At 56.6% G+C, this 25,837-nt stretch overlaps 1 protein-coding gene across 2 annotated transcripts in view; it reads left to right on the forward strand.

The window, feature by feature from the left end:
* Positions 1 to 22,918, forward strand: part of CAPN9 (calpain 9) — a 36,290-nt gene extending 13,372 nt beyond the window's left edge. For both annotated transcript variants that reach the window (XM_037060213.1, XM_037060215.1), the window contains exons 6-20: positions 456 to 539; positions 2,924 to 3,009; positions 4,975 to 5,052; positions 7,242 to 7,402; positions 8,358 to 8,515; positions 8,636 to 8,844; positions 11,047 to 11,083; positions 12,135 to 12,215; positions 13,777 to 13,834; positions 15,509 to 15,573; positions 16,024 to 16,092; positions 16,408 to 16,486; positions 17,114 to 17,230; positions 19,619 to 19,677; positions 22,173 to 22,918. In XM_037060213.1, coding sequence (XP_036916108.1) covers positions 456 to 539; positions 2,924 to 3,009; positions 4,975 to 5,052; positions 7,242 to 7,402; positions 8,358 to 8,515; positions 8,636 to 8,844; positions 11,047 to 11,083; positions 12,135 to 12,215; positions 13,777 to 13,834; positions 15,509 to 15,573; positions 16,024 to 16,092; positions 16,408 to 16,486; positions 17,114 to 17,230; positions 19,619 to 19,677; positions 22,173 to 22,199 — 1,368 coding nt within the window. In that variant the 3' untranslated portion in view covers positions 22,200 to 22,918. The remainder of the gene's footprint in view (positions 1 to 455; positions 540 to 2,923; positions 3,010 to 4,974; positions 5,053 to 7,241; positions 7,403 to 8,357; positions 8,516 to 8,635; positions 8,845 to 11,046; positions 11,084 to 12,134; positions 12,216 to 13,776; positions 13,835 to 15,508; positions 15,574 to 16,023; positions 16,093 to 16,407; positions 16,487 to 17,113; positions 17,231 to 19,618; positions 19,678 to 22,172) is intronic.
* The last annotated feature ends 2,919 nt before the right edge of the window (positions 22,919 to 25,837 follow it).

Raw genomic sequence — 25,837 nt, forward strand, 5'->3', positions numbered from 1 at the left:
CATAGATGACTTTACCTCATGTGCTTCTGAAACCTATTCAAGTTTTCTCTTTCCTCTTGGGACTTCGTTCTTGCTGGTAAACAATCTGTTTCCTCTTCACCTGCAAGCGTGTGACACAGAGTCGTACGTAACGCTGTCCTGGGCTTCCTGCAGCCCCTGGTGTGTGCGATGGCGCTTCTCTGTGCGATGCCACAGGATGGGTCAGCCAACTCGTTCTGTTTGGTGGCGGAAGAGGAAACTGGTTGCTGGGGTCTCCTCACCTGGAAGAGACTGGGAGTTGCCGGATGTCACTGTCGACCACCTCGGCGTGTCCTGTGTGCCCAGTTCCCAAGCCCTGGGCACAGGGCCCTCCCCTCAGGGCACAGGAGAGGCCGGGCGGGCCTGGAGTGCCATCTGGTGGGGTAGCACAGGCCTGACTTACCCAAAGGGCCCAACACTGCTCTTCTGTATTTTAGATCAAAAACTCCGCAGAATCAGAAGCCCGGACGCCTTTTGGTCTTATTAAGGGCCACGCCTACACGGTAACAGGAATTGACCAGGTAGGTGACGTGAACCCCTGTGGACGGACTCAGCAATGCCTGTCCCCTGTGCTCACTTAGCGACAGACAGCTCAAGCCCACTTCCAGGAGCTGCAGAGCAGGGCTCAATGAAAGGGCGGCTGGGGCGCAGGACAGCGAGGTGGGGACGAGAGAAGCGTGCGCCTCCGTCATAGCGCCAGACTCACTTGACCCATGTGAGAGCCTGGCCTTGGATTTTTATGTTCTTCCCCAGTTCCAGTCCTGTAAGAGTCCGGGTTCTCTGGCGAAACAGAACCGACAGGAGACAGGGCTAGAGGTAGAGACAGACAGACAGACAGAGAAACAGAGAGACATAGGGAGAAATGGAGAGAGAGGTTGAGATTTATTATGAGGAGTTGGCTCACGTGTTCGTGGAGGCTGAGAAGTCCTGTGATCCGCCATCTGTTAGCTGGCAAGCTGGTAGTGTAGTTCTAGTCCAAGTGCAAAGAAAGGCCTACGAACCAGGAGAAGCCACGCTGTAAGGCAACAGCAGAAGGGCACCAAGGTCCCAGCCTGCACTCAGGCAGAAACCGCAGATTCCTCCTTTCTCCACTTTTTTCTTCTATTCTGACCTTCAGCTGATGGCACGAGCCCCAGCGACAGTGGGGACGGCTGTCTGCTTCACTGAACCAAATGCTAACCTCACCCTAAAACACCCTAAACACCCTCACAGATGCATCCGGAATCGTGTATGACCAAACACCAGGGTCCCCCCGACCCAGTCAGGTGGACACACACAACCAGTCATCACAAGGACTCTTCCCCACAGCTATTGTCTGGGGTGGGACGCATCCCTGGGCCCACCTGGTGAGGGCTCGGGTTTGGAAGGGAGCCCCTTTCGGGACACATGGGAACGAGCAGGGCAGAGGACGGAGAGAGAGGAAGACAAGAAGCCACCGCTGCACCTCCTCAGGCTCCAGTCCAGTGAGGTCCGAAGGCCGGTGGTGGGGCACTCAGTCTGCGGACGAGTCTCAGACCAGTGTGTGGAGGGCACAGGCACTGCGGGGCTCTGCCTGTTGCTGCCCGCGCTTCGAGCACTCTCCACGTGAGCGGGGGTGAAGCATGCAGCAGGAAGCACCAGTCCCCCCTCATCACCGCACCGGGACCCTGAGCAGAGCGGCCGAGGTGGGCGATGCCCCCCCAAGGCATTTAGGATTGCAGGCACTTGCGTTGGCTCCTCTCCTCCACCTTCTCCCCAGGCCTTGCCGCCCACTCCTTGAAGGAGGCTGTGATTTTTAACGTTAGACCTAAATACTCTTCCAAGTAACTGAAGAAACTCTCCATCTCCCATGACGCTCTGTCCAAGTGCTCTTTCTTCTCTCCACCTGCAAGGACTTTGCCCTCCCTGCTCGTGTTACTTAGTGACCCTCCAAAACAGTGCACCGGAGAGGGCACACCGACAAAGGACTCTTTCTCATCAAAAATACAACTGGCACCACGCGCACGAGGCCACGCTGTTCTGAGAGTCGGGTGTCCGGCAGCTGGTGCATTACGCCCACCCTCCTCCCTCCAGAATCTCTGCACAGGGCACACGTCCGTTCGCTGCTGCCGAGCAGGGCAGAAATCACGGTGGATGCATCTTCTTTCTCTGCTCAAGGGTTCTCTGTGTGGACAGCAGAGATCCCCCATCACCCCTGATCGGGGGCCTAATGGGAGTCAGAGAGCTGGGAAGTGCCTTTTGCTTATTGTCGTGTGAATTCCCAGTGTGTGTTCATGTTCTCATCACTGGTCTGTGAGTAAGGTGCTGAGGCTGGAGGACATTCGGCACAGTCGTGAGATGCCTACGTTCGCAGCACTCTGTGATGTGTTCTCAGGGAGATCCGTTCTGAGAGGTGTGCAGCGCAGCACTTTCAGTGCTGGGCGAACATCGCAGAGTGAGTGCACTCACGCCAACCTGGGTGGGCCGAGGTGCGCAGCAGCCCACCTGGTGTGCGCGGTGCGTCGGTGACTGAAATGTCGTCATGTGCACGTGACTGATAGTTCATGAGAGCTCTCCAGTCACTGTGCTGGGTGCTGAGGACACACAGAAGAGTAAGACCTGGCCCCCGCCTCTATGGAGAGACCAGTCTAGAGAGAAAACGCATGCATTTGAAGACTCGTGTGGACTAATGACTTGCTCACCAGGATTCTACTTTGGTTCCCAGATTCAGCATCATCGGCCTGGGGTGATTCATATAACATCGCTGGTAACCCAAGCCGTTCCGTTCAACAGGGATTGGAAAGTTCTCAGGGCCCGGGAAGAAGTGATGAGTTCTGACACGTCTCCGGCGTGTTGCCGTTGTCACAGGGCTCTCGGCAGCACCAGGCCCTGCTGGAGCTCAGGGACGAACTTGCCGTTCCTCAGGGGTCCGTGCTTTCTCTTCCAGGTAAACTTCCGAGGCCGGAGAACCGAGCTCGTCAGAGTGCGGAACCCATGGGGCCAGGTAGAGTGGAATGGGTCCTGGAGCGACAGGTTGGTCCCGCCACCCCCGCTTTGGGCAGATTGCCCCTTCTGGGTATTCACAGGTCCCCTGGGGCCAGGCTGGCCTGGGCAGGGGGAGGAGGAGGAGCTGTTCATTTGCCTACAGCTCTCTCCTGGCTCTTATTCAGGGCCCTGTCCTGCCTCCCGGCACCTGACCTCAGCCTTCAGGTCCCCCTTGCTGTCCGACTTGGTTCTCAAGGACCATTCTTAGCTGTTCTCTTTAACTTGCTCTGATGAAGTTGCGGTCAGTGAGAGCATGTGCCCCGGTGGGGACCTTCCACACCCCGGTGCTGCCGTGAAAGGCGCATGTCTCAGCTGAGGGGCTCCAGGAAGCATCGTCTGTGGGTGTGCATGCACACGCGTGCTGTGGGTGGGGGCGGCAGGGAGTGTGTTTGGTGTGAGAGTCCCTGAAATATGGCCACACAGGTCACCAAAGCCTTCTTTCTAACGGTCCCTGTCCCCAGCGGCCCAGCAGAGAGACAGGGGAAGGGGAACAGGGAATTCGTCCATTACCGAGCAGTTAACCAGGGCTATGCATCTGGTCCTCAGTGAAAAGAAGGGTCTGCCTTCCTGGCTGTGCCCCCTCCTCGATCCTTAGGAAGTGGCCCAGGTGACTGGGATGGGGGTTCCCCGTGCTCCTGGAGCCGTCTGTCTGTCCCCCCTGCCACTCCCTCCTCCCTCCTCCAGGGCCTCTGCTGCCCCCTCACCCAGTGACTGCTGGAGGGGGCCTGCAGCTAGTCTGGTACTGGGCTGACACTGAGTCGGAGTTGGTTCTCGGCTCAGACAAGGATGCCGGGTCACCAACCACCCGGGTGTCGGTGGCTTTGAGAACCAGGCTCCAGCCTGGGGACACAGCACAACCTTGGGGACCAAGGACAAAGGAGGGAAAGACCAGCCTGCCTCTCCTGGCGGAAATGGAAAGAGCGGGGACGTTGAAACCAACTGTACGGGGTCTGATCCCGTTCACAGACAGGCCTGCAGAACCCCTCACTTTAGGGGACGCGCTCTGCAAGGGGCCGGGGCCACCTCTGCCTTCTCCCAGGAAGCGCACAGAGCGGGAAATGAAAACAGTGCGTTTTCACAGGAATCGAGGAGGGAATCAAGTTTGCCTCCAGGGCCACACAGCTTTGGGGAAACAGGGCCACTCTGATCCCCGCTCCGGTCCCGCCTGTCACGAGCACAGGACTTGAGGGCACAGTCAGCTCCCCAGCCCCTTCTTGGCGGCGTGTGGGCACCCAGAAGCTGGTGGCTCAGACAGGGAGTGACAGCGGTCAGTCCTGCTGTCCCAGCCTTGACATGAGGGACCAGGAAAGATGTTCCTCCCCAGCAGCCCCACCCCAGGTCAAGATCTGCGGTGGGGGGCGAGGGGGGTGAGGCGGCCACGACGGCTACGGCACTGCAGTGTCGGTGACTCAGTCTGACCCGCGTGGAGGCAGCCATGGGGTCAGAGACACAGTGGACTTGGGGGCTGCTCGCCTGAGCCCCCTCGTCCATAGGACGGGCGAGAATCCTCGCCGGCTGCCTAGAGAGGCCAGGCAAACACCCAGTGTGGGTGAGCATAAGGCATTATTATCACTTCTCAAAGGGTCAGTTTATAAACAAAGAGGAGGGGTCAGACCTGTGCTCCAGGCCACACCTTTCAATCCACTGGGCGCGTCCAGTCGGGCTCTCTGTGCTGCACTGTGACGGTCCTGTGATCGTGGTTCATGTGGGGGGGGGGGTAGTGGTCTTCAGGGCCTTTCCCCATCAGCGGCCAGCCAGCCTGTGGGTCCCCAGCACATCTCTGGGGCCCAGTTAGTAGCCACCGACCGGGATCTGTTCCCTCCAAACGCACACGCAGCTCCCAGGGCCGGGCCACTCTGCCACCTGAAGCTGCTGAGGTTTGGCTGCTGTCCGAGACCTGACCCTGACCCTGACCCTGACCCTGACCCTGACCCTGACTGTGTTCACTTCCAGCTCCCCTGAGTGGCATGCCATCGGCCCAGCTGAGCAACAGCGCCTGCGCCACACCACTCTCGACGACGGAGAGTTCTGGTACTGTGCTGCCTCTGTGTGCATTTCCGTTAACCCCCTGAGTGTGAGTGACCCCACAGCCCTCGGGTACAAGGAGACCTTCCTTCCTTCCTTCCTTCCTTCCTCCCTTCCTTCTTCCCACCCTCCCTCCTTCCTTCCTCCCTTCCTTCTTTCCTGTTCTTTGTTTATCCGTGTAAATCAAATAATTCTGTCTCAAACCCCTTCTATGCACCCAGGTTGGTAGAGAAAATAATGTTATGTTTTGGAGAGCTCACCCCACCTCCAGGCTTTTTGGGGTCTCAGAAACCTGCAATGATCCAGAGAATGGGGGGCTCCCCTCCAGCCTGCCTCCGGCCTCCAGCACCCCACCCCAAGCCCTCCGACTTGGCCTGGGGAGTGTGAAGGCCCAGGGTTCACAAATCCCTCCCTGCACATCCACTTTGGGGACAGGGACCCTGGAAGGCGGCTACCTCGAGACCGTCTAAAAACAGAGACCTAAGTGAGAAGGAACTACACCTAATTGAGACTGAAATTCCTTATTTAATAAGAAGATTCTTTAATTTATTGCTCACAAAAAATTCCACTTTATTGTTTTACAGCTGTTTCCGTGGCCCCCCGGCACCCGTTCCTGCCCCGACTCCTCCGAGCTCTGGGTCAAGCACAGAGACGTTCTTCGTCTGCTGCCTTTACCTTCTTTCAGCCGGGCCCCCCGCTTTGCACCCCCGTCAGTCTGTTCCGTGTTTCTATGCCTCTGATTCTATTTTGCTCAAGTTAAACAAAAAATGTTTGGTGGGCCTTTGTTCCAGAAGGTGTTTTTCAATCTGATTTCTCCCTGTGGGGTCCAGAAACTGCTGGCTCTTCCAACCCTGCCCAGCCACACTCTCCGACCTCCGGCTCTCTTTGCTGTCCTGTGCTTACCCCAGCCTATTCCTGTCTAAGATCGTCTCTTTCTTGTAGCACCATATTAAATACAACTAGCGAAAACTGGCAGCCATGAATATTTCAGCTCTTTCCATCCTTTCCTCAGGGCACAGCCCAGGGGGCACTTACCTGCTCCGTCTTCCGTGTATTTACAGATAACAGACTTAGCAATTATTTCGCCATCCATAGCATGCATATCTGTGTTCCAGCTCCAATACTTCCTTGCCACCTCCTGCCCAATGGCTAAGTGGGTGTCACCTATTTAGAACTGTTACGGTAGCTCCATACTTCAAGGACCTAGGGTAGCACCAGCTGCTGTAACAAATACGCTCAAATTGCATGAAGACGCAAACACAACCCAGCCGACCTCTCACTGGTTGGAATGGTCCAGGAGGCCACTCTTATTCTGTGGTAGCCGCCTCCAGGCGGTGATTCAGGGATCTGAGCTCTCCTCACCATGTGGTTCCGCCACCCCCGGGATCACAGTGTCATCCACAGGAAGCCAGCAGCAGAGGGGAAAAGGGGGAGATTGGAGAAGACACCCCACTTCCTAAAAGCCTTGACCCAGAGGCGGGGCACATCACGGCTCACCTCTCGCCTTAGACGGAGGGGGCGGGGTGCCGTCCCCAGCCCTGTTCTGGGGGGCGGGCTTTGCCATCTGCCTCAGGAACCATGAAGTGGAAAGTAGAAAAAATTGTGGAAACGAAGCAGAGTATTTGAGAGATGGACAAGCTGTGGAATTGGCCATTAGAGACAAATTGACCTTAAATTTGGGGGACAGAGGCTCTGGGTGAGGGAGTTGCAGGAAAACAGCCAAACTTGCAGGAAAAGGTGCAGAGGCTGGCAAGGCAGGTCCTCACACTGTCGGACAGGAGCAGGACGTAGGAACCAGAGTCTGAGAGGCCCCCTGTGTCCCTCAGGCCTGGCCGAAAGGAGGAACGAGGCAGGGGACGCGAGGAACCCAGTGCGGGAGGTCCCACGCAGACAAACGTCCTCGGTCTCCGCACCTGGTCAGCGAGGCCTCCCCTGTTGGCACCCGCCCTGCACCCTCCTCCCTCATCGGACTTCACTGACTCTGTAGCACTTAGATAATCCACCTATATTTTTACCCTTTTGAAAGTTACTTTTCTAATCCTTTCCTTAACTTTTCTGGTGCATTTTCGGTCTCCCCACACCTGCAGTTTCCGTCCCGGGAGGACAGGGCGGGCAGGGTCCACCAGAGGAGCATGTGGATGACGGTGTCACGCCATCGCCGTCACCGCCGCGTCGTATCCCTCTGCTTCCTGCAGGATGGCTTTCGGCGACTTTACGGCCCATTTTGACAAAGTGGAGGTCTGCAACCTCACGCCCGACGCCCTGGAGGACGGCGCTGCACACCGGTGGGAGGTCACGGTCCACCAAGGAAGCTGGGTGCGGGGCTCCACGGCCGGGGGCTGCCGCAACTTCCTGGGTGGGTAGCCTGCCCGCCACTCACTCTGGCATCCCCAAGGGGCCAGTTCAACCCGGGGACGGCAGTGGGTCAGGGCCAGGACCCCAGAGAAACCCTGGCCGCGGGCGGGGTTGGATAGCAGGGTGTCAGGCGTGAGCGGGACAGAGGGCTGAGGAGGCTTGGGAGGAAGCTGGGCCAGAATGGCTCCGGGAAACACCCTAGTTTTACCACTGAGGTTATTTTCCATCACAAGTGATCTTGTGCACGGTGCACGCTTGTCCTGCAGTGAAAAGGGCCGTTGACCTGCATCACCGCAAAGCTCAGAGGAATAGGGCAGCCTTCGACCTGTGTGTGATTCTCTGCTCCACGCTCTTTCCTCTGTTCACTTCCTCCTGCATTGGCTTTCTTGATAGTCACAGCAAGAGCTCCTAAATGTCATTAAACCAAAGTCCTCAACGCCCTTCTAGTTGGGAATTCCTCGAACCAACCCTGCCTGGAGACTGGCTGGTTCGCTTTGTCCCGGTTCCCGGGGCGAGAGCTGGCTCGCCTGGATCAGCTGGGGCTCGCCCTCGGAGCCAGGAGGGAGGCCGATTCCCCTCAACCTGCACGACCCCCTGGCGGATGCCGGGCACAGCCTCGGGTGCCCTGCTCTCCCCCCTGAAATGCTGAAAGGGAAAAGTCAGGTGGCACAAACGTACCAACTAGACCCCCAAGAAGGGACATGGTTCCAAAGATGGTGGAAATGAGCAGAAGAACACTGCTTGCTCACAGCAGGGTCTAGAAAGTAGGGCGAGAGGGCGACCGGAACAGGGAGAGAAGAAACTGTCTGCCCCAGTTTGGGAGGATGGGGTGAGCTGCTTGGGGGGGGTGTCTGTGTGTGCGTGTCTCTGTGTGTGTGTGTGTGTGTCTGTGTGTGTGTGTGGCCTTTACCTCGTTCTAAAAGGGGGAAGAGTGATCTGCCTCTTTCGTGCGGCAGATACCTTTTGGACCAACCCGCAAATAAAGCTGTCCCTGACCGAGGAGGATGAGGGGCAGGAGGGGTGCACGCTGCTTGTGGCTCTGATGCAGAAGGACCGGAGGAAGCTCAAGAGGTTCGGCACCGACATGCTGACCATCGGCTATGCCATTTACCAGGTGGGTAGGGGCCAGCTGCCTCTCAGAGCTCACCCTCGGGGTTCTAAATTCTCAGGCCCTCCATGGGTCCATGCCCGAGACCCCGCGGCCAGGCCCCAGCCCGTGCCTTTCCCGTTGCAGTGCCCGGGCAAAGAGGAGCACCTGAGCAAAGACTTCTTCAGGTACCACGCTTCCCGGGCCAAAAGCAAAACCTTCGTCAACCTGAGAGAAGTCTCGGACAGGTTCAAGCTGCCCCCTGGGGAGTACATCCTGATTCCCAGCACCTTCGAGCCCCATCAGGAAGCCAATTTCTGCCTGAGGATCTTTTCGGAGAAGAAAGCCATCACCCAGTGAGTAACAGGTGCAAGAATCCGTCTCGCTCCGTTCCTGGAGAGGCCACGAGGAAACTCCTGGGCTGTGAGCCCACCCTGCCCATTTCCGCTTGGGTTCTGCGCCTCCTCCCTTCAAACAAACCATTGAAAAGTTCCTCTCTCCAGCTGCTCCCAGGAGGGGGCTCGCGGACCCTCTTGGGTTGCGCCCTTCATTTTCCAGATTGTTTTACCCAGATGCTTCCGGTGGGGGGGCCACAGGTAGGGATGCTGGACTGAGTTCTGCGCACAATGACGGGGTTTTGACAATGACATGTTGTTGCCGCCCCACTTGGAATAACTCTGCCCCCTAGTGGACACACCTGGCATTCTCCACCTCCTGGGTGGTGTCTTAACAGAGTTACTTTGTATCACGTACTTCTATGGGAAAAAAATTCCCGTTACTGCCCGTTCCCCATTGGTTGCTCTGTAGCAGAGGAGACAAAATAGTTCAAGATAGGAGAATCCCCTTCTTTGTCCAAGGCAGACCTTGCAGGGATCACGAAAAAGGGTAAAATCGACGAATTCTGTGTTTAAGCCAGATCGCTCCCCAACAAAGGACAACCTCAGCCAACTCGACAGAGACGGCCGTGGCTGCACAGCCTGCCCTGGGTGACTCAAGGGTGCATCAGCTTCCGTTTGGTGGGATGGAACTGGGTGGATGGCACTGACACAGAACACTTCCGATTGTAAAGTCTGGTTGGGTTTCCCAGGCTGATTACAAAAGGCATGGCTGGTTCTCATCAGCTAAGTGGAAGCAATGGCGTCTTTAATGTTTAGAAACTCGGCTGGAAAATTGTCCTCCAGCCTCTCCCAGACGCTAGTACAAGCCGAGCGTGCGTTTCCCAGGATCTGTGCACAAGAAAGCACCCCAGAGGGGAACCGTGCAGATGGGCAACTTCCGTGGGTGGCAAGAACGAGAGAGAGCACTAGGCTGTGCAATCCCGCACTCGGTGTTCCCTGTCCCATCAGTGGGTCTGTCCTCTGCAGGCAGCTGACACGTGACGGAGCTAACTCTCCAATCACGCTTCCTGGACAAGCACTTTCAACTGCTGTGATATTGAGCACGGAATCAGCTCGTCCCACAATAAAAGTATTCTGACTGGCGCCGTCCTGCGCTCCAGGGATGCGGAGCATGGGAAGGTCACCCCGCCTCCGTCCCAGCATTTGCTTTTTTGTGCTCCCTTCCAGTTTTTTTTAAGATTTTATTTATTTATTTTTAGAGAGAGAGGAAGGGAGGAAGAAAAAGAGGGAAAGAAACATCGATGTGTGGTTGCCTCTCGCTCTCGCCGCCCCTGGGACCTGGCCTGCAACCCAGGCATGTGCCTTGACTGGGAATCAAACCAGTGACCCTTTGGTTTGCAGGCCGGCACTCAGTCCACTGAGCCGCACCAGCCAGGTCTTGCTTTTGAGTTTCTAGCAGACTTTCTCTGGGCGTGCGCCAGGTTTTGCTCTGCTAGACTGGAATCCTTCCTCCAGACGTTTCCAGGATCGACAAAAGCTGAAGCCCGCTCATCCTCTCAGCTCCCCTGCTTTCCATACTGCTTTCTCCTGACCATGAGAGCAGTGCACAAAGGCATTTCCAGCAATTTCCGCAGGCAGAGCACATCCACGCACGCGCCCCAGCCCACCTCGCAGTGGGGTCAGGGACCTACTGCCTGGGGAGGGGCGTTTCAGACGCGCTCTTTCTTATTCCCACCCAGTTTGCTCTACCATCTTTAAAATTCCCCCACGAATGTTCAACCCTCCGTGGCTACACGGCTGTCTCCAATGACCACGGGTCTCCTCTGGCGACGTGCAGTGTATAGGGAGCGCGATGACACTGCTTGGCTCCCGGGGCCTTGGGGACTCTGCTGTCCTACACGACTCTTCATTAATGTCCCGTTAAAGCACGCCCGGGAAACCAGAATGACTGCAGCTTAGCTTTTCCTCCCGGAAATCCAGAACATGCATGTTCCCCTTGTGGGGAGGCCCAGCTGCCGCCCTGTTTTTTTGCTGGGCAGGCTCCGAGTGACGTGGGGAGGGCTGGTGCCTGGGCTCCACGGACCCTGCGAAAAGTCAACACACTGCAAAGTGGGGCTCGGGTGGGACGGAACCGGCCAGCCCCTCCGGGCCCTTCGGTGCCGCAGACCCTAATGGGGAAGCGGATGCACCCTCGAGTCAGCCTGTTTTCTGCCTGCACAGGGACCTGGATGGCGACGTGGACCTTGAGCTTCCTGAGGTGAGCCTTCTCACGATACTCTGGAGGGTGGGGCTCGGTGGCTGTCCTGGAGCCTGTCCTCGCAACCAAAGCGTCACACAAAACTCAGAAGTTCGGGGAGTGGTTACCTGGGATCAGGTAAGCACCTGGATCCTTCCCTCCTGGAAAACAAGACACCTCCTAGCTTGGCATGGCCCAGCAGGACCCAGGAGGCGCCCAGCAGGAAGCTGCTGGGGGTGAGCTGGCCGCCACCTGCTCTCTGAGAGGCAGCTGCTGCCTCGGGAGGGGACAGGATAGCTTTAAAATGTAGTCGATTAAAGAGAAACAGTTAATAAAAAGGAAATGAGAGAGGCCAGCCGATTCTTTCACTGTGGACGTAGGGGAACATGTTACTCTTTCCCTGTGTTGCGTGTTGGGGGGTGGGGCCTGGATTTCTACTTGTCCCAAGGAACTCAGGTGTAGCCAGAACAGCCCGGCACCCCCCGAGTAGCAGTCATCTGGTCTTAGGGGGCACCTCACCTGCTGCTCTTGCTGCCCTCTCTGGGCTGCGGCTTATTAATGGGCCCCCCCCCAAACCAAGACAAACTCCCCAAAGACTTGCTGAGCTTTTTCCTCTTTCCATGCACCCGGCTGCATGCCTGGTGCCAGGAACAGACTCCTGTCCTCAAAGACTCAGCCCTCAGTGCCGATGACTTAGCAGCTAATTCAGATGAGGGTGCTGAGTGGGGGAGAGAGAGTAAGCGCTGGGAGCAGAGACAGCCCCGGCTGGGTCCTAACTCGGTCAGGCATCCACTGCCTTCAGCGCTGTCCTCTGTGCGGTCACTGACAGGTCCTTCCGAAGGCCCTTCCAAGGAGTCCCCACAAGGAATCATGGGGTGCTGCTAGTGCGCCCACAGGGCCAGCTCCGAGCTCCGCTGCGCAGCACGCTGTCACCCGGCTGGGAGGTACCCACTCCTCACCCGGTGGCAGCCATCTACCCAGGCCTCTTCCTTCCGGCTCTTTCTACGAGAGCCCAGGCGCCAGTGCCTGTTTGGTGGGTCCATGCAAGCTCCCTCCTCTGTTCCCTTCTCAGCCTCCGAAGCCAACTCCACCGGACCAGGAGACAGAGGAGCAGCGGCAGTTCAGGGCCCTGTTCCAACGCATCGCCGGGGAGGTGAGGTTAACACAGGGGTGTTAGTCAGCGGCACGTCCCAGAGGCTGAGTGTCGAGGGGCGGGGGTAGTCCCACAGTGAGACTAGCCTGAGCCAGCCTCCCCACAGCACCTCTCACGCGCCCATCACGCTCGGGTGAGGGAGCTGGGGCGCCCTCGAGACGAGGATCAGTGCAGGGGACCTTCCCGGGGCGGCTCCTCTGAACTCTGCCCAGAAATCACGGCCCTCTCTCCACTCTACTTCAAGGTGGTGCTCGGGCCACTGGTCAATTCCAAACCCATCCAGCGTTTTGTCCCTTAACCCCAGGGTCGCAGGAGCCACCAGGGAAGAAGAAAGTCTGTCCCTTTGCTCTCAGCTCCATTCCCGTCCTCTGTCACTCTGCTTGCCTGCTGGGTTTTCCCTGTCTCTGCTCAGGCCTCCATCCTCCGAGAAACTGCTACCTCCGTGTCCCCATCAAGCTTCTTCGTTGGAGCCACAAATAACTGTAGCCTGGGAGCCAATTCATGGCAACAAGCTAATGACTACATTAGCTCCCCATCCCTGACCGGGCGCCTGAATTGTCAGAGACAGACACCTAAACCTGGGGGACACGGGCCTGACATGACAAGTCAGGGAGACTTGGGGACCATGGTCTGGGGTGGGGACCCATGGGGCTTTGTCCAAACCACAACAGGCAGGGGGGTGGGGGACAGGGAGCAGATGAGGGCGGCAGGGTGGGGGAAAGCCCCAGCCTGGGGCCCATCTGTAAGACCAGCCCGGTGAGTGAGTGCCCCCCACCAGGGGCGGAGGGTGGGGAGGGGGGTTGTGGGGAGGGACAGAGGTACCAGAAATAGAGATCCGGGTTTGGATGGAAAGGGAAACTGAGAATTCAAACTCTCACCTTTCTCAGTAGCCTGGGGGAGGAGCCTAGGGGAGGTCGCCTGGGCAGACTTACAGTGAACACAGCTCCACCGGTTACTTGCTGGTTCGCTGGTTTGAAACCCTGGGCTAAAGGAGGCCTTAATTCCTGCTACTTGGACCGCCGCACCCATAACCACCGCCTGGGCCTCTGGGAAGTGTGGGAGGTGGGGGCAGGTCTGGGACTCCGCATTTCTAACCAGCTCCTCAGGGCTGTGAGTGCTGAGAGATGTAGCAGGATTTAAAGGAGGGCCCGAGGTCCATGGTTCTGAACTTCAACCCTAGAGGTTTTGAAAACAAGAGCCATACTGCCAGGCCTCCCGAAGGAAGTGGCACCCGGGGTGGGCGTTTCAGGGTTCTCCGGGCGCTGCTGCACTTGGGCAACTGGGGCCTCAGACCCACGCGGCCTCCAGCGTCAGAATTTTGTGGGAACTTCAGCTCCGTGCCCGGGAAGCAGCCTGGCCTGGCTCAGTTTTCTCCACCTTCTCTGGGTTGATGGGTCTCAGGTCCCTGAGAACTGAGTTGGCTGCAGCCACAGGGGACACTCATCCGGGCCTGCCACAGGCTCCTGAGAGCCGGTCTGTCACTTGAGCCAAATCAAGGTCAGAATTAAAAAAAACTCACTGCCGAGGGCCGCAGCAAGCAACTGCCTTACTTTCCCGACAGGACATGGAGGTCACCGCAGAAGAGCTGGAGTATGTTTTCAACGCTGTGCTGCGAAAGAGTGAGTTCCCCCCACCCCACACCCCCACCCGGACCCGGACGCCTAGGAGGGGCCTGGGACAGCACCCACCTGGGTCTCAGCTCCCGGGCCCCCGGGCCCCCAGGCCCCGACCGGCTTTTCAGGGCTGACACTGGACACTGGAAGAGCTTCCATTGCTTATTTCCCCATTACAAAAGTGGTGCGGGTTTATGGCAACAAATCCTAAAAAGTGCAGGAAAGCCTAACGACAAAGATAAAATCACCCATAATCTCGCCACCCATCATCGACGACAACATATGTGTGTGTGTCTTTGTGTGTGCATCATCTATATAGTGTGTGTGTCCACACACACACACACACACACACACACACCCTTAGTATTCAATTACAGACACAGTTTGTATTTTAACATGCCAGCTTCCGGATGTAATTCCCAGGCTGTATACTTCCCCCACTCACTCACAGTATCCACGCTCAGGGAGGGGTGCCGCCGTCACCACGGCCGGTCTAGGACCTTTCGTCCCACTCCAGAAAGAGACCCCACACCCGCTGCCGCTTCCCCCAGCCCCCCGGGCACACACTCGTCTCCTGTCTGTTTCTACAGATCTGCCTGTTCCGGGCTTTCGCTCTGAAAGGACTGACATGATCTGTGAAATATTATGGCGGCTCCTTTCACTCCTTTCACTCCTTTCACTCCACATAGTGCGCAGGTGGCAGACACGAGGCCTGCGACCCGAATCCCACCCCCCACCTTGTTTCATCCGGCCTGGCACCTTGTCTCTACCTGGCGGCAGCACCCAGCGCCAAGCTCCTTGGCCCTACTTACAGAGCAGTTACATTTCCACAGCCCTAAATTCCTAAAATTCCATCCGGCCCTTTGAAGGCAACTGCGAGGCTGCAGGGGCCCCCGGTGAAAGTGAATTTGACACCCCTGGCCGACATGTGCACGGGTGGCCCGCGCTGGGGCGTGTGTTGGTGCTTCATCTCTTTGTATGATGGCCGGGGAACAGTGCCCTGAGTGGACTGCGTTCTGCTCCTGCGTCCCTCCGCCAATGCACGCACAGGCGGGGGCCACCTTGCTGCCACGAACACCCGTGTACAGGTTATCCTGTGGGTATGCGTTCCCCTTTCTCTGGGCAATAGTACCGCTGAGGGGATTGCTGGCTCACTATATATGGCAACTATATATTTAATATTTCGAGGACATGCTGGAGTATTTTTCCACGGCCCTCCCACATTTCATACTAGCTGTGTGTGGGTGTTCGAATTTCTCCAGTTTCCCGGGTCATTAAATGTGCTTCACCAACGTGATCCTTCGGAATTGGGTGACACTGTGCTAATGTATCGTGTGGGCATAACTGATTGCCCTTCCCTTGGTCACGTATATCATTTCTAAATCTTTGCCATTATAAATAATCTGAGGAAAACATTTTAACTGGTAGTTCTTTGCTTGGGATTCTTAAGACTCAATCATGGATAGAAGGATATTCCCATTTATAAGGGGTTTTTCATATTTTGCATGTTTCCCCCCAAAAGGCCATGTCAACTTCCACTCCTAAGGGACCCTGAGGGAGTGAGCATGTCAACACCTCACCCCAGAGCCCCAGATCTGACCGCACCGTCGGACTTGCCGCAGGTGGAAATAGGTATGTTTTCAGGAGTGATCTGAACTCCGTTTTCACGTGTCTTTTCAGAAAAGGGCATCAGATTCGACCAGCTCAGCCTGATTTCCTGTAAAAACATCATTTCGCTAATGGACGTATCCTTCCCGATGCCTGGGTGGAAGCAGCTGCCGAGTGTGTCCTAGAGGGTGGCACCCCCACCCGGCAGGGTGGTCTCCTTCACCGGAGCGACCAAGCCGGGGAGACCCCTGGCTAGAACCGGGGGCAGAGTCAAAGACACGGACTGTCCAAGGATGGGAGTGTTTCTGAGGGGACTTGGGGGTCTTGCTGTTATTTGGGGGTCCTGTGCAAGGGAATGAAGGGTTTTTTACAACCTTTTGGTGTTACTGCCATCTCACCCCTGCCAGGCCCCCTCTTCAGAGACTCGTGGTGTAATCACTAAACCAGCCCCCTCAAAGCCCTGCACCCGTGTCCCCCTGGTCCCCCTCGCCAGCCCTCTGCCCCTCCGCTCTGCAGGGCAGCCACAGGTCCCAGGAGGAGCCTCAGACCGAAACGCGCTCCTGTTTTCCTTAATGCGCTCGACACAGACCAGTGGCAACGGGAAGCTAGACTTCGAAGAATTCAAGGTGTTCTGGGACAGACTGAAGACGTGGACAGTACGTAGCCTGGCGAGTGCATGGCCTCTAGGGCCCGTGCAGTCCCAGAGCAGAAGCGAGCCACGGGAGGACGCTGGGGTGGGATTCCAGCATTCGCTTCTGCTATCATGGAAGTATCTCAGTGCAACTGCCCCAGGGAGAGGAAAACCAAAGGGCCCACCTTCCTCGGGGGGGGGGGGGGGGGCCCCACCTNGGGGGGGGGGGGGGGGGCTCCCCAACCACTGCCTCCCCTCCGGCCCTGGCCGTCCCCCCTCGCCGCCATGGAGCGCCTTCCGGGACTCCGGGGTCCTCACTGCCTCCGCTGCGCTCCTGCAGGACCTTTTCCTCCAGTTCGACGCCGACAAGTCCGGCACCATGTCCTCCTATGAGCTGCGCACCGCCCTGAGAGCTGCAGGTGAAGCAATACCCCTTCTCTGTGCCCGCGAGTCCGGTCCGTTTGTCCGCGTATTCCATTCCTTAGATCCCACATGTGAGCGGGATCACGTGGCATTTGTTTTTCTCTGTCTGACTCATTTCACGGAGCTTAATGTCCCCTAGGTCCATCCGAGCTATTGCGTTCTTTGGGAAATGCTATTTCTAGAGCCCCCCCCAACCCCTGTGAGCTAAAATGCCCTTGAGACATTGCCACTCACTGCAGGTGTCACGGCTGGAATCCACAGCAGGAGCCCACCTGCAGCTGGGCGTGGGCTCAGACGCAGAACTGGAGGGAAGGCTGGTGAGAGTGGGGGCGGGGCTCAGACGCTGCCTCGGGTTCAGTCCCCCCAAACAAGGCTTCCTGGGCAGTCAGCAAGGCACGATGGGCCATGTTGGCATCCAAGCCAAGACCCTGAACTCGTCAAACTCAGAAGGTGCAGCTGTGACTTCCCCTGCACCGCCCCCCCCAACAACGGGGTCACACTGCAGTCAGACCACATCTGGGGCTCCCTTTCGGTAGCCCACCACTCAGCTGACCCGACACGGCACCCACGACATGGCACCCACGAGACTCAGCCACAGGTTGTCCCCCGTCTGCCCCCCACAGGCTTTCAGCTGAGCAGTCGCCTCCTGCAGCTGGTCGTTCTCAGGTACGCGGACGAGGGGCTCCAGCTGGGCTTCGATGACTTCCTCAACTGCCTGGTCCGGCTGGAGAACGCCAGCCGTGAGTGCACGGGGTGGGGGGGAGTGCATGTCCTCGGTCCCAGAGACGGGAGTCCACCTCCCCTGAGTCCCCTCTCAGGAGCGTACAGGGGACAACCTGCCAACAGTCACGGTGAAGACAGGCCTCAGAGAGGCCCGGCCTGGTGTCTGTGACTGGAGGATGGTGGCTGAGGGGGGCAGTGCTCAAGTCTCGGCAGTGCATTGTCCCAACAGCCCTCCTCTGTGTACACGCAGTGTCTTCGTGGAGGGTGACGGGGTGGTCCTCCCGCATGTGTGATTTCAGGTCCCCTCCACCCTGGCCCATAGAGTCAGAGGAGTCTCTGTACCCTCTTTCCACCTGCCTTTGCGTTTTGTGAACCCCTGACACTGACCCAGATACCTGCAGCAAGCTGTGTTGCTCCAGCGAAGGGGAGGGAGCTCCTTGGAGCTGCCAGTTTACTGTCATGGGGTCACCAAAGTGAAGCTGAATGAAGTGCATCCTGGGACCCGTTAACTCCGCCCCAGGGCGACCCCCGGGGGTATCTTCCGGGCAGGTGCAGAGGGCCCCCTGCCCCAGCAGGCACCCACGCCTGATTTAACTCTCCGCAGTCACCATCTTGACTCTTCATAATGTTTGCACAAAGAGCCTGTACTTCTCGTTTGCGCTGGGGGCCTCGAATGATGAGGCCGGTCCTGTTGGCACTTTCTAAGGTGTGTCTGCCAGGTGCTTTAGGGCACATGCTAAGCCAAGGCTCTGTGCTCCCCAAGTCCACCAGCTAGAGCTCCCTGTGGTTCCTCTGTGTCATTGGAACACGTGTGTGACTGGTTGGGGCCTGTCTTCCTGGACTGTAAGCTCCAGGAGGGCCGCCCATAGTGGGCAGTACAGCACATGCGTTGACTGATGTTGCTGATCTGAGAGAGGCTAGCAGGCCTCGAGCGTCAATCAGGAGGCGGGGTTTTCTCCAGGCCACCCAGCACTTAGAGGTGGGCTTTACAAAGAACTTCCTGAGAAAGAGTCACTTATTAGACCTATAGGGTGGTCACAAACGGCCTCGAGATGATGCAACTTGATGGTTTCTCTCCCTCACCTGCACTTTTCCTCCCTAAATCCCCTGGGGGTGCTCAGCTTGTTTCTCTCATGGAGGAATATTAGACAGCAGGCGCTTCAGGTTTCACGTTACCTGCTGGGATCTGCTGGTAAGGTTCATCACCTGGGGAATGCTTAAAAGAACCAAGGCGAGGGCTTTACCCAGGGTTACTTTAACTTTTTATTCTACAAAGTTTTAATCAAACACTTCAGTATAAAGAACAATCTTGGTTCCCATGAGCCCTCCACCTGTGCTTCTCAAACTTTGCCACACGTCACAATCCCCGGGGGAGCTCCAACATTTCGATGACCAGGCAGCTCAGTAGAGCAGCTAAGTTAGGAGAATATGGGGTGGCGGCGGCACAGAACGTCAGTGTTTGTAAAAATTCCCCAGGTGGTCCCAGCTCCTTGTACCCAGCCTCGATAATTAATTACCACCTTGTAACCTTTTCCGTACATTCCCCAACACATACTTCTTTTTCTGAATTACTTAATAACAGATCTCAGAAATGCGGTTCCTTTCATCTGTAGTTATCTCTAGCAGATAGGCCTATTTTTAGCATCATCACCATGCAATTTGCACACCTTAAAAAGCCTTGACAAGTTCTCCGCATCATCCAAGACTGGTCCATGCTGAAATTCCCCAGGTCCGCTTTTTACATGTGCCTGGCTGTCTCAGGGTCCACTCACCGCGTTTGGCTGTTGGGTTCTGTCTCTTTTGTTCTATGACAGCCTCTTCCCCCAGTTTGTTGTGTCTCTGAAGGTCTCAGGTGACTGTCAGGTGGAGCCAGGGTTGACTGGCTTCACTGCTTGGACTAAACAGGAGCCTGAGGCTGAGAGAGCAAAGCCACTGTCTCGGTTATCACAGTAGACGTTGCATCTGAATCAGATGGGCTCTCGATCCTACCCCGGCTGCTCCTACCTGTAGGAACACTCACTAAGCTCCCCTTCTCGTAAACTTTAAGACTCATGCAAAATTTCATGTACGTGTGCTTTTAGTCTGAAAGCAGGGCCACGTATTGCAAGGGATCTTAGCCCCCCAAAAGTTAAGACGAGGAGATGTTTTGGACCCAGGCGCTAGCTGGATGTGTAGATGACAACCCATATCCCACCCAATGCCAAGGCCAGGTCTTCCTCCACCCCCGCCACCCCCCCAGAGGAATCCCGCAGCCGTCCTGAGTCGGGCCTGTGCTATGGAAGATCACCACCAGGTGGCGCAGCTCCTCCACAAGCTTCACGGAATGCCCCTGGTACTGGGGAAAAACTAAGCCTGTGGAAGGACCAGTCCCTGCAGTGATGCCTTTGTCGTGTCTTTCCCGCCAGGGGTGTTCCAGGCACTCAGTACGAAGAACAAGGACTTTATTCATTTGAACATAAATGAGGTATGACCAAGACTTCCACTCAGGGATGCAGCCAGGGCTAGGCCCAGAGTTCACGTTCCATAAACGTTTGTCAGATGCATGTGTGGGTGAACATTTCGCTTTGGGGGTAAAACAACAAAAATATTGCTAATATTTTAAAGGCATTATGCATTATAATTGTTACAATAGTCCTATGAGCTAAGGACTAGTAATACCCCCATTTTGCAGACCTGGAAACTGAGGCATGGAGAGATTAGCCACCCGGAGCAGAGTGAGCTAGCAAACCCTGCCTCCTTCTCCGTCTGGTCTTTCTGCCAGACGGGCTCCTCGGCCTGCCTGCCTTCTGCATTCTGATTTGTTCACTCCCTTTGCTCCCTTAATCCTGCGGGATTCTTGACATGTGTGTGCTCATTGAATGTATACATACGTGCAGACTCCTCAAAACCCCCTGAAATACACAGCTGCTACCAGTTACAGGGGCCGATGACAGCCACAGTGGTGGAGGGGAGCCGGATGGAGTTTCAGAGGCAGGGAAGAGGAACTGGGGGGGTGGCTTGCCTTCTCCCTGGCCCCCTGTGGTCCCGGCACCAGCCGCCTGGGCTCCACCTGGGGGAGCGAGTAGGAACACAGAGTGACTACAGACAGCAGTGGTCTGTCACGAACTTCAGAGTTGCTCAGACTCGACCTTCATTGTTTTCGGTACAAAAAGGACATGAAAAGTATCATCACGATGGAGGCGTGAGCTAACTCTACAGTGGCAATCATATTGCCGTATATACATGTTCCATATGAACACATGCACACCTTAAATCTCGGCAACTGTTCTGTGTCCGTTATATCTCAATGAAACAAGCAAAAACAAGTGCAGGGCACCAGCCCCACCCCGGGCCTGCTGAACCAGGTCTCACTGGGTGGGCCCCCCAGGGACTCCTGAACCCAGTGAAGTTGGAGAAGTTGTCTCCCCACCCCCTCAGCTCTGATTTTAGCCAGTCAGCCTGCTCTGTGCCTCCGTCTCACCACTTGCAGAAAGAGATCTGGGCCTAAAACTTATACCCAAAGTTTGGTAAAGACCATATTGTGTCATTTGGCAATTTATTGTGTTGATTCGTCACTAATGTTCCCGTGTGCCCAGCCCACACCCTGCGTACATTATAAGTAGATTAGGACTAGAAACTGGGCGTTTTCCTTCCCTGGCATTCTCGTTCATCTTTCGCATGGACAACACGTTCCTACACAAAGCTCCTCTGATCGGTGACTGTAAAAAACACCCAGGACTCTCAAGACGGGTGTGCAAACCCACACTGGTCTCTGACGGAAACAAGAGGAGCTGCTGGGCCCACCTTTAGTTCTCCTTCACCCCAAGGCTTTGCCACTAATAAGCATGAAGCAAGTGTGACAGTTGCCACCCGTCCACAGTGCAAGGGGAACAGAAAGGCTTGGTAGTCAGTGGCCCCTCGGCCAAAGACCCAAAGGGCCAGAAGCACAGGGGAAGCATTCCATTGCTTCAGGTTCAAGGTGCCATTTCTCATCTAAGTCTCCACTGGTGTGGGGGCTGGAATGAGCTCTCTCCTGTCCCCCTGACTCAGGGGACCCAAGTTGTTCGGTGTGAGTTCTTGTCCCTGGCCCAGCATTAACTGCCCTCCAAGACAAATCCGCATCCTCTCCCACCCCTGTTTCTACCTGCTCCACTCCAGCTGAGTGTTAGCATCTCCTGGGGAGATTTCACACCACTGTGCCTTGGCCATACCCCAGACCCATTCAATCCAGACGTCAGGTGCTGAGACCCCAGCACTGGTGTGGCTTAAATTCCCCGTGGAGTCCTGTGTGTGGTCACATTCAAGAGCCACCATTCGGAACACCTCTTCCTTTTACCCAGGGCATAGAAACTCTGCCCGAGTCGGCCTCACCAGCACCTTCCCTGCTGAAAGAGTCTGTATGGCTGACTTCCATGCCCCTGGCCTTGGCTCATGCAGTGCCCAGAGCAGGGGGAAGGTGGGAGGGGTGGCAGAGAGGAGAGAAAAAACACATTTACTGGAAACCTGTTCCCCTCAGGGGCCACCTGGTGATGAGAAAGCTGGTGGGAAGGGGGGGCATGAGGGACTCAGGATGGAGGAGGTAAGGAATAGCTCCCCTCTCCTGCATCCCCTCCGTGATGGGGGCCACCTCTCTCTCAAGGTGAGGGGACCCCTGATCAGGAAAAAAACACTTAGGCAACCTTCCTCCATGCCTTGGGGAGGCCGCTGGGATCCACAGGGAGAAAGCAAGGTTCCCTCTCTGTCTGCACTTGACCTAAGCTTGCTCAGAAAGGGCTCAGGAGCTCTGGGAAGGGCAAAGGGCTAAGAATCTACTGTTTACATGTTTCAAGTTGAGGCCAAAGTCCACGTCTGCAGGCGGAGTGGTCAGCGAGAGGCATTCCTGTGGCGGGAAGGAAGGGGGGCCATTCCTGGGCTGGGCGGGAGCTGGAGGCTTGCCCACCTTCTCTGTCCCCTTCTCTCTCTGTTTCTTTTTGCTGCCAGTTCATCACCCTGACCATGAACATCTGAGGCCTCCCTGGTGAGAAGCAGCCCGTCCAGCTGGGACTCGACTTTTGGGCCGTGAACTTCAGTAGGTCTCCTGGTGCAGAGCCCTCACGCTCCCCTTTCATTGTCGACCCCCTGCCTCCCCTGGGACCCCCCTCTCCGTCCTGACCTCGAAGACCAAAGTGGACTCCGCGTGCGGACTCTGTGCTGCCTCTTCGTGAGGCCACAGCTCCGAGATGGCCAAGACCACCCGCCGTATCCTACGTCCTGGTCCGGGTGTCTCTGCCAGCCCCTCCTGTACTTCTCTGACCTCCTCCCTTGACTAAGTACTCGAAGGTCCAGCGCACAGAGCCCTGGCTTTCACCAGCTTCCGGCACCGGCTGGCCTGACACAAGAAGGGGCCGCATGGGGCCCTGAGTGAGCATTTTCTCACCATGGGGGTGTTTCCCCCCTGGGGCCAACACAGGGGGTCCTGGGCGCCGACTGGGCAGTGTGAAACTCTCCGCCCCGTCCCCCGAGAGCCGGACAGTCTCTGCCTGCTCCAGACAGTCTGTCCCCAAAGTTCCTGGGACAGAAAAACCCGTACAGTGCTGCTTCTCCCCAGGGAGTCCAGTCCCAGGTCAGACTGGACTTCATCCCTCCCCTCCGAGGGGGGGTAGAAGCAGGGAGGGGGCTCGCTCTGGGTCCCGGCCCTGAACCGGAAACCCCACCCAGCTGGAGGAATTTGAAATAAAGGAAAAGATGCTGGCTCAATAAATTCCAGGCCTCAGGTCCTTACGAGCATCCTTGTGGCAGAGGAGGGGTCCTGGAGGGGTGTGCAGAGAGGGAAGGAGGCAGGGTGGGTGGCATGAAGATCAAGTTCGAAGCGGAGCTTCATCAGAACCCTGTCCGCCGACTCGGCGAAGGATATGGGAGCAGCAGTCTCCCCCTCACTTCCCAACGCTCCCCAGGAACGGACACAGGGTTATTGTAAATAATATACAATCAGCCACTGGTAGGTGCTCATTCCATCCTCCACTTACGCCCAATGCCTAGAAAAGGCAAATCTATGGAGCAGAAAACAGGTCGGAGTCCCTTGGGCTGAAGTGGGGGCGGGTGTTAACGGCAAACGGCCGAGGGAACTTCCTGGGTCCATGGAAAAGTCCCAGAAGTAGCTCACGGTGATGACTGCACAACGCCCTGTGGGGTGACGAAAAGGCACAGAAAGCGTTTGTTTGAACACTTACAGGGGGAGCGTTTTGAGTATTTAAATGATCCCTTAATAAAGTTACTTTTCATTAATGAAAAGTAACTGATCTATGAGGTGAGACAAAGGTGCAGAGAGACGGTAGGTAAATGGTACTAAATGAATCAAGGTCAACCTCAGCAACGGGCTTGTTAAATCGGTCAAAACCCTTGTCTGTGTTTCCCAGTTTCAAGGTGAAGTGCAGTCATCGCCCGTCTTCCACAGGGCAGGGGGTCTCATCCAGGGCGCTGGCTGTCAGCTCAACGAAGCACAGTCGAGGCTCCACGGGAATGTGTCTAAGTGGGTTTGTCTGTCTGTCCACTTCCAACTTTTCCGTCACGGAGACCTTGGCTTGGTTCATCTGTCTATTAATTTTCAACTTTTTAGTAGAGATGTCGGCTCGGTTGGGTGAGGCGTGTTTGCAGGGTGAGGTTCAGGCATTGAACAGCCACACGGACACACAGTGGGGCCACCGTGTTCAGTGGATTTGGCCTTGACCCCCCACCCAGACCTTGGACGGGACATTTTAATTGCCGAACGGGGAGTATGTTTCAGGAGCTCCAGCCCCCATAGCCCTCTCTCCCGAGGGGAGCCCACGGAGGCAGGGGGTCTGCCCGACCTCACCAGGGCCAGGGAAGGACCTCCTCGGTGACTGCGGTGGATGACAAACACCAGATCATCTTCCGACTCCATTGTATTCATTCAAAACATCAGTCACACTTTACAAAAAGCTTGCTTCATATCAGACGATCCGAGAAGCTTGGTTTTCTCATCCCCGTAAAACAGGTTTTAAAACAACCTCATCTGAGGCTCAGAGGGCTCAGGAACCGGCCAAGGAGCAACTTGAAAAAATTGCCGTCTGCTTCCTGCTCAAGCAATGGCTGGACGGGGACACCCGAACCTCGGCGGGGGGAAGTGGCCTCCTTCCCGATCAGAGTCGAAGATGCCGCAGAATGACCTGGAAAATATTCTCTGTGTGACCAACGACACCTACTTTTTTATCCTCACCCAAGGATATGCTTATTGATTTTAGAGAGAGGGGAAGAGAGGGAAGGAGGGAAGGACAGAAACTTTGATGTGAGAGAGGAACGCCGATGGGCTGCCTCTCGTACCGTAACTGGAACCGAACCGTGGCTCAGGTACGTGCCCCGACCCCAAAACAAACCCACGACCCTTTGGTTTATGGGATGATGCTCCAACTAACCGAGCCACACCAGCCAGGGCACTAATGTCACTTAACCTCGCCCTCCCAGCCCCCATACACATTTCAAAGGGAGAGGGAAGGATGGTCTTCCCGGGTGGGATCCCAGGTTCTGAGAGGGGGACAGATAAATATGGTGTGTGTGGACCTTCCTGCTGCTGGCAGCTGCCGCCTGCTCACCTGGCCAGCTTAGCCCTGAAGGTGGCCATTGAGTATCCATGTGTCTCAGCTTCCCTGTGGCCTGACGGACCTGGGCACAAACTGCGTGGTGGACGACAAGCTGAAACTCCTGTACATGCGCGATGGTGGTGTTTGACACCTTGTAGCATTGCAAGTCCTCAATGAAGGACAATATGAGGCAAAAAATTCTCTGAATGAAGGCTTCTGTGAGCTCTGAGCTAGAACGGGGGCAGCGTGTGAGCGAGGAGTGGCCACTGCTCCAGGCCCGTCCCCTCAGCCAGCAGCAGGGACCCACCTCCCCTGCCTCTCCCCACAGGGCTGGCCCAGTCACAGCCCTGCGGTCACATCCAAAGAGGCTGCACTGAACCCAGGGAGTTCATGTCTTTCCCACGGGTCCTTAGACCAAACCCTGGGGGCCTTACCAGGAGGCAGTCCCAGGCCCCGGGCGCCTTCGCCTTTGTCTGACCTGGGGAGCCTGTCCCAGCTCCTCTCTGCCCTGTCCCTTGCAGGGCCACACCGCGCCCTGAGGGCCAGAGCATGTGACCAGGTGGGCAAGGGTCATCCTGCCGCTCACTTCGGTGTGCAGGATCACGGGTGGTAACAAAGCACCATTCTACTGAGAGCCCAGGCCGCCTGCCAAGCAGCAGCGCGTAGGCCTTGCAGGCTCCACAGCTGTGGACTGGCCGTGGGCTGTGCTTGCTACAGACGCCTTCCCCGGGGCACTTTCCCAGTGCCACCGCCACTGAGCCTTTCTGAAAGGGGAGGGGCTGCAGGGGGAGATGGCAGGAGGACAGCAGAGAGAGGGAGAGGGAGGAGAGGCAGCCAGAGCGGGGGAGGAGGAGGGAGGGGGAGGCCGAAGTTCCCCACCGTCCCTGGGGAACTCTATTCCACCTTCTGTCTTTATGAACTTGACTCATCTAGGTACCTCCGATAAGTGGAATGATACAATTTGTGTCCTTTTGTGTGTCTGGCTTATCTCACTTAGCGCTGTGATTTTGAGGTTCATCCACGTTGTATTAAGTGTCAGAATTTCCTTCCTTTTTGTGGCTCAATGTT

This window comes from Sturnira hondurensis, unplaced genomic scaffold, assembly GCF_014824575.4.
Source record: "Sturnira hondurensis isolate 20B ecotype Veracruz unplaced genomic scaffold, ASM1482457v3 Scaffold0011512, whole genome shotgun sequence".
NCBI classification, from domain to species: Eukaryota; Metazoa; Chordata; class Mammalia; order Chiroptera; family Phyllostomidae; genus Sturnira; species Sturnira hondurensis.